General features: G+C 45.1%; 1 protein-coding gene across 1 annotated transcript in view; it reads right to left on the reverse strand.

Moving 5' to 3' along the window:
* The window catches only part of TBC1D1 (TBC1 (tre-2/USP6, BUB2, cdc16) domain family, member 1), a 171,106-nt gene extending 165,487 nt beyond the window's left edge, over positions 1-5,619 (reverse strand). The window contains exon 1 of the mRNA XM_012724029.1: positions 5,203-5,619. Within this exon, the coding sequence (XP_012579483.1) occupies positions 5,203-5,619 (417 nt within the window). The remainder of the gene's footprint in view (positions 1-5,202) is intronic.
* Positions 5,620-7,387: the final 1,768 nt, after the last annotated feature.

The raw sequence follows: 7,387 nt of genomic DNA on the forward strand, positions 1-7,387 counted from the left end.
GGCACAACGCTCTCAAGCTGTCCTTGTCCACTGCAGTACATATCCCCAGCCAGGGAGGTACCCCCATGGCACAGAAGACCTCTGTCTCTCTTATTTCAGTACATCTGCCTTTTCTGCTCCCCACTCTGTCTCTAGTGAATCATCACACCTCACCCTCACCCCCTGTGCCTCTTGTATACAAAATAAACTTTAAAAATTTTGAAAATTGGCCTCCCTGGTGGAGCGAGGGATTAAGCCACAGTACTATGAAGTTATCCACAGTCACTGCAAAAAGAGTTGGATCCCCAGCCAGGAAGTTACCCACATGGCTCAGGAGACCTCTCCTGTCTTGCCTGCTGCTCCCCCCAGCAGTATATTTCAATTGATCTGCCTGTGCTGCTCCCCACTCTTTTGTGGTGAATCCTCTCACAACCCTACCCCACACCTCTGGTCTGTACCCCAATTCTAATATGCATTAATAAATAAATCTTGAAAAAAAAATAAAATTTAGAAATTATAAAATAGAACCAGATGCAGAAAGAAAAACAGATGAGAATATCTGAAAAATAATGGCCTACTTCAAAATAATAACCCTCAACAACAAACACTCCAGCTCAGTTATAATTTCAATCTCCCTCTAGCAAGGATACTAATGAGCTGAGAAATATCATAACCAAACAAGAGATGCAAGTGAAGTCAGACTTTGATGAAAATCCTGAAATAAGAAGTGCATATCTTAATTCATTACCTTAAAATTCCAAGTAGATGGCCCTCCCTGATGGTGCAGCGGGTTAAAGCACAGCACTGAGAAGCTGAAGCCACTTCCGCATGAGTTCGATTCCCGCCTGCCCCGGAAGTGACCACATGGCATGGCAGACCTCTCCTGACCCGCCTGCTGCTCCCCTCAGCACTGTACTTAGTCGATCTGCCTATTCTGCTCCCGCTCTGTCTTGGTGAATCCTCTCACCCTCCGCATCTCTGGCCTGTACCCCAGTTCTGTATGCATAAATAAATAAATCTTAAAAAAAAATTCCAAGTAGATGAGGGATTATTAAGACAAATTTGCAATGTGTAGAATGCAATCAGAACAAAGCTACAATCAAAAGTGAAACACCCCCTCCAATTTTAAGTTAAGTCATAAAACAGCTGTGATTTTTAACCTAGGGGGCTGAAATAGTAACCCTATTAATCACAGGAAAACAACTGGAAACCAACTTTTCATTTAATACTAGATGAAACCCAACCATAGAAGCTGGCTGAGGTAACTCTAACTCAATTACTGAGACAGATGACGTCCTTACAGAGTGTTATGCAAGAACATGCTAGTTCTTTACTGGAAATGTCAAAAGGAGCCATTTATTGCTCTTCAGTCTATAATAGTTCAGTAGCCTTAAAATGAGCAGGAAAGGGGCCCAGTCTCCGATATGTCACTTTTAAGAAATGCCGTTCCATTGCCAAAAATCACAGAAAAGGAAATCCATTCTCGCCAAGGACATTGACACTCGCAGCTATGTCTTCCTGAGCAACATTTAATAAACTTCTCTTCTGTAAGGAGACCTCATTCTAGAAATCCCCTTCCAAATGCAGTTAGCCACTCCAGCTCTCACCTCAGGCACTGCCAAACTTTCCTACCCCACCTTTTTTCCTAAGGTGTTAGCAATTTATCATGGAAATTAATTTAGCTTCTCCAAGCTAAAAAAAAATCCCTCTTTGGGGCCCTCCGTGGTGCGCAGCAGGCAGACACAGCACTGAGAAGCTAAAGCCACTTCAGCACAAGTTCGATCCCTGGCCACAGAGATGACACACATGGCGCAGCAGACCAGTCCTGTCTCATCCACTATCTTTTAGCCAGTCAGCCTATTCTGCTTCCACTCCATCTCTGGTGAATCCTCTCACCTGAGAGAATCCTCTCAACCTGCACGTCTGGCCTGTACCCCAGTTCTGTATGCATGAATAAATCTTTTTTAAAAAATCCCTCCAAGAGTTTTAAGTGAGGATGGAGAAGGGGCAGGCCCTCGAACAGTCCATGTGGACATCTATCCTGTCGTAGTTATGAAACACCAACTATAGTTATTTTTCACAAAATTATTAGTTATACTAACATGTAAAGGGCTTAGAACTTTTAAACAAAGTAATATCTTTACAATGTCTCAAGTGTTAACTTCTCATATCGTATTAGTAGATATAACCCACATAAATCAATGTGCTGAGGAGCCTCAATAGTTTGCAAGAGTGAAAAGGGGTCTTAGACCAGAAATTTGGAGGTGCTGCCCTAATGCAATTTGATCACAGAAATCTTTCTCCGACACCTGGAGCATATTCTGTGGAACAAATAATGGGGAACAATATGTGATCATCAAATTATCCTTTTCTCTACCACGTCTCTCTAACCATTCTTCAGTAAGTTCGTTTATATGCTGATCTAAGAATTTCCACTCAAACAGGAGTTTTATGTTTATGACAGTAAACACACATATGTCCTCTGGCAAACTGGTGGGTGCTGACCTCATCTGTTTGAAGAAGTCTTAACCTAGAGAATCGCTTCACTAAGCAAATGTTATGAATAGTGCAGAGAAATGAAGACATGGATTAACATGTTCCTATAGCAGGTAATCCTCTGCCCTGAGACACAGTGCCAAGGAGCTCCCCCAAACTTAAAAAATATTTTTAGAAGTTAGAATCAGAGCCCCTGTGGTTCACGATTCAGTTTCCAACACCAGAATCCCTGGTTGAGGCAGGCAGGTTACAAACTCCTCATAAAAAGAGCGGGAGGACATCCGTTTATGACTTGGCCTCCCGACAAGCTGTATTTGCCAAAATTGTATGCAAGCCAAAAGGAACGTAAGAACAAATTCACATTTCTCCCGTGGCTTTTCAGAATGCAGAGTAAGGCCGATTCTCCAACTGCAGCAAGGCTGGAACCCCAATTACAGAATTTGGTTTAATATCTCATCAGGTATTTGAAAGACTGTCCAGAAACCTGCTCTCAGCTGGCAGTCAAAGGGTTAGGGGCAGAGGCAAAAGCACACTGGGCTGAAAAACAAGGGGAGGCAGAAGCTGTCCCCCAGGAAGCACAGCCCTTCATCAGAGCCAGCCCAGCACAGACAGCTCAACCCTCTGCTTTCCAACTGGATTTTTCCCAACTATTAGGGACCATTAAGTTGATGCAGTTTTCTAAGTGTCTAGCTATAAAATGCAGCTCAAGCATGACCAGGATCTCACCCTGTGAGCTGAGAACACTCATCTCAGCAGCTTTTCCTTTTTAGCAAAGACTTGCAAGGAAATCAGCATACGGTCTGCTCCCAACCAAACTTTCTTTAATGAAAAATTTTATCGCCACAAATGCTTGCTAAGTTTCTGAGCCCATTCTGGCTCATTTAGTCCTCCCACTAACTGGGTGAGACAGAGATGATAATGATCCCCGTTTTACAAATGAGGAGACAGACGCGGGGGTGCCTGAGGTGGTTTCTAGGTGGTAGAGGTGGACAGACCCAAGCAGCTGGCCCAACTACACCTCTGAACGGGGTGCCGTCCTGCCCACATGAAGCACATGGGTCAACGCCAAATGGTTCATAATAAGAGAAAGCCAGTGCTATGGGTGATGTGGTGGTTTCAGCCCCAGATTAGCCTTTCTCTTTTTAAAAGATTTATTCATGCATACAGAACTGGGGTACAGGGACAGTGTGAGGATTCACCAGCAACAGAATGGGGAGCAGGTCAGGCAGGTCAAGTAAGTACCCTGCTGAGGGGAGCAGCAGGCAGGCAGGTCAGGCGAGGTCTGCCACACCCTGTGGGTCACCTCCAGGGCAGGGATCGAACTTGCACTGAGGTGGCTGCAGCTAGCTTGCCGTGCTGCGCTTTAACCTGCTGCGCCACGAAGGAGGGCCCAAGTTAGCCTTTCTTTCAAAAAGCCTTACATTTTGTCTTCTGTCAGGCTCTATTCGCGTGTCAGTTGACATTTACCAACCAGAGCTCCATCCTTCTTGCCAGCCTGTGCTGATATCCTCTCACAGGGTATCTGAAGCAGCCATCACCAAGAGGATGAATAAAAGAACCCAGGAATGAACACACAAAAGCGAATCTTCACAAATCTACTTAGTCTCAAGAACATTAATTTCCAAATGAGGTCTGTGCACCCTGGAGGCTATGCAAAACAGCCCAGTGGGCTGCAGGAAGAAGAGATGAGCATTTCTATTTCTATTTGCTGACATTTACCACAGGGATGACACTGGAGTCCTCACTCTGTGTGGCAGGCAGCTAGCGACAGGCCTGCTCGGCTGGTGGCCTAGCTGGGCATTCCCCAGCTCTTGGGGGGGCCACACCTGTTTGCTTTCACAGTGGGCTGTACTGAATTGCAAATGGCATGGGCCTATCAGAGAAGGGCTGTATGTATTTTTAATTTTACCTACGCTAATGCTCACAAAATGGATGAGTGAGTGGTTTTAAGCAAATCTTGCACAGATCTGCAAAACTTACTGGAATACAAGCACAGATGTAAAGAGAATAGCAGAACTGACATTTCTACCACTTCTCATGTCATGTTTTTCATGAAACATAACAAGCTATCAGATCTAACAAGTTGACAAAAAAAAAATACTGAACATTGATATAGCACACAATTCCAAAACATAAAACTCTAGTGGACAATAATAAACACAGTGAGGGCTCTGAGGTTAAGGCGGGAAAGGCTATGAGGATAAAAGAAATAAAAAGAAGCTCTGAAAGCAACAAAACTTTACAGTCATATCCATTGCTCTCATCCGTGGTCCTTGCCTAAGTGAACACGGTGCCCTACAAGACTGCCTAGCAATTCTCTCGAATCGTTTATAAATAAATGTACCTTATGAATAGGATAAATGCAAGTAGAAAATGCAGCCACTTCCAACAAAATGGAGGAAATTTGAGAGCAAAATGTGTAGCAAAGTCCGTCAGAACAATGACTCTCAAAACCCAGTGGACGCCAGTAAAATCCCGAGGACTCTGAGGGGAGGTGGGAGTGGGAGGGGACACAGGTCAGAGGCAGGACACTCACTGGTCTAGACTTTGCAACGTCAGCATCACCTGGCAGCCTGTCAGAAATGCAGGGTCACAGGCGCACCCCAAACCCACTGAACTAGAATCACTCCAACCTACTGGAACGAATGTCCACACCCCTCCAGACCCCTCCTCTCAGTAACAGCCAACCAGCCACACCTTAATCTTCGGGATCCCCACCACACTTACTTTGGTTTGATCGTCCGCTTTGAACACATAGCAGATACTCTGCTCGCTGGCTGTGCCATCTTTAATCAGACAAGCAAAGTAACTCGGGTCGTGACTGTTGTGGATCAGTTTGTGGACACGCTGCGGTTTACACTCAAAGATGCTAGAGCAGATCAGTGGGTCCCACTGTTGGGTCTTTCCGGGCTCAGGTTCACATTTCAGTCCAGAGGGCGCCACACAAAGCCTGACAGGCTTGGGACCGGGCTCCCTTTTGGAGGCCTGTGCACAGTGCCTGCGCACCTCCGCCACCACCCAGGGCAGCATGGGCATCGTGGTGAGAGAGTGCACGGGCAGCGAGCCCACCAGCTGGAGGCTGAAGTCCACTGAGACCTCGTTAGGAAACGGATGTTTTCTCGCTGTGAATGTTATTGGTTCCATCTTGGGAAAAGTCTGGAAACTCAGCAAAATGTTGCCACTGTTTTTCTATTTTAGACCGATGTATGACACAGATGCAGAATCCTGGGGGAGAAAACCAGAGACATTAGAATTTAATGAAGTCATAGCCATAGCTACTTTCAAAGAGTTATTATTGCAGAAAAACTTAACAAGCTGGAGACCAAACATTGGAAGAAACTGATAGAGTGCAAAGACGTTGTTGTGACTAAAAGGAGCTTTCTTGAAACTATTCCATATAGAACCTGAAAATGCCCTAACTGTCTCACTACAGGTAATAAAGATCCCAGGTCAACTCCTGATAACCTAAGCATCTTGAAAGCAACAGGGCACTCACACCTTATTGTCTTCTTTAATATGCATTCAAGGAACTTTTAAAAGACAAATCAGGACCCTCCCTGGTGGCGCAGCGGGTTAAAGCACTGCACTGAGAATCTAAAAAAAGCCGCTTCCGCATGAGTTCGATTCCCGCCTGCCTCGGAGGTGACCACATGGCGTGGCAGACCTCTCCTGACCCGCCAGCTGCTCCCCTCAGCAGTGTACTTCGTCCATCTGCCTGTTCTGCTCCCCACTTCTGTCTCTGGTGAGGCCTCTCGCCGCCCCTGAGCCTCTGGCATGTGCCCCAGTTCTGTATGCACAAATAAATAAATCTTTAAAAAAAAAAAAAAAAAAAGACAAATCAAATTCAGTACTGGTGACTCTCCCTCCCTCCCCCGCAGAAAACAGTACCAGCTCTCCCTCAGCAGAGTCTTCTGAAACAGGCCAGTTTTCTTTCTTTCTTTCTTTCTTTTTTTTTTTTAAGATTTATTTATTTATGCATACAGAGCTGGGGTACAGGCCAGAGGTGGTAAAAGGATTCCCCAGAGACAGAGTGGCGAGCAGAACAGGCAGAATGGTGAAGTACACTGCTGAGGGGTGCAACGGGCGGGTCAGGAGAGGTCTGCCAGGCCATGTGGGTCAGCTCCGGGGCGGGATCGAACTTACACCAAAGTAGCTGCAGTTGCTTGCAGTGTTGTGCATTAACCCTCTGTGCCACCAGGGAGGGCCCTGAAACAGGCCAGTTTTAAGCAATGGGCTCTTTACTTCCAACACTTAAGTTTTAAAAGGCTTTCTCTGCCATACTCTGGAAGTTCTGAATCACAGTTTCAGATACCATTAACATGTGTTTAGTGCCTACGATGTCCCTTACATTGTCATAAATGCTGTTTTATTTAATTCATCTATAACAGCCATCAGCTCACATCTTTCCTCATCAATAGAAAATGCTGCTTCTATGAAACCCAAACACTCTCAGCTCTCTGACTCTGGTTATGGATGATTTTCAACAGCCACACTTGATGTATCTTCATGACTTCCTATTCTGTGGGGGAATAAAACCTTCTGTTTTGGGGTTATAAAAACATAAAAATTTTGGTTGTCTGGGGTCTCAGGCTCTTTTCTTTAGTTTTTGCTGCTGGGACCTTCATCCTGTCACAGACTCTCCTGCATGTATATAGAAGCTAAGGAGAAAGTCTAAGCAGGTAGGGACTATACCTGTCTGACGCACCGTTGTACCCCAGCGCTTGGGATGATGCTCAATAAATATCTTAAAGAAGTGAAAAAACGCTCAGTAAATATTTTAAAGAAATGAATTTTTTTAAAAAGCTATTTTCCCTTGACCTCAAACTTCTTCCAACCACAACTTTCTTCCCTCCACAACTTTCCCCAAAGTCAAGTCTACACCTGCTGTCTCACTTCCTCCACCCCCCACGAT

Source organism: Condylura cristata, unplaced genomic scaffold (genome assembly GCF_000260355.1).
Source record: "Condylura cristata isolate star-nosed mole 26May11 unplaced genomic scaffold, ConCri1.0 scaffold00012, whole genome shotgun sequence".
NCBI lineage: Eukaryota > Metazoa > Chordata > Mammalia > Eulipotyphla > Talpidae > Condylura > Condylura cristata.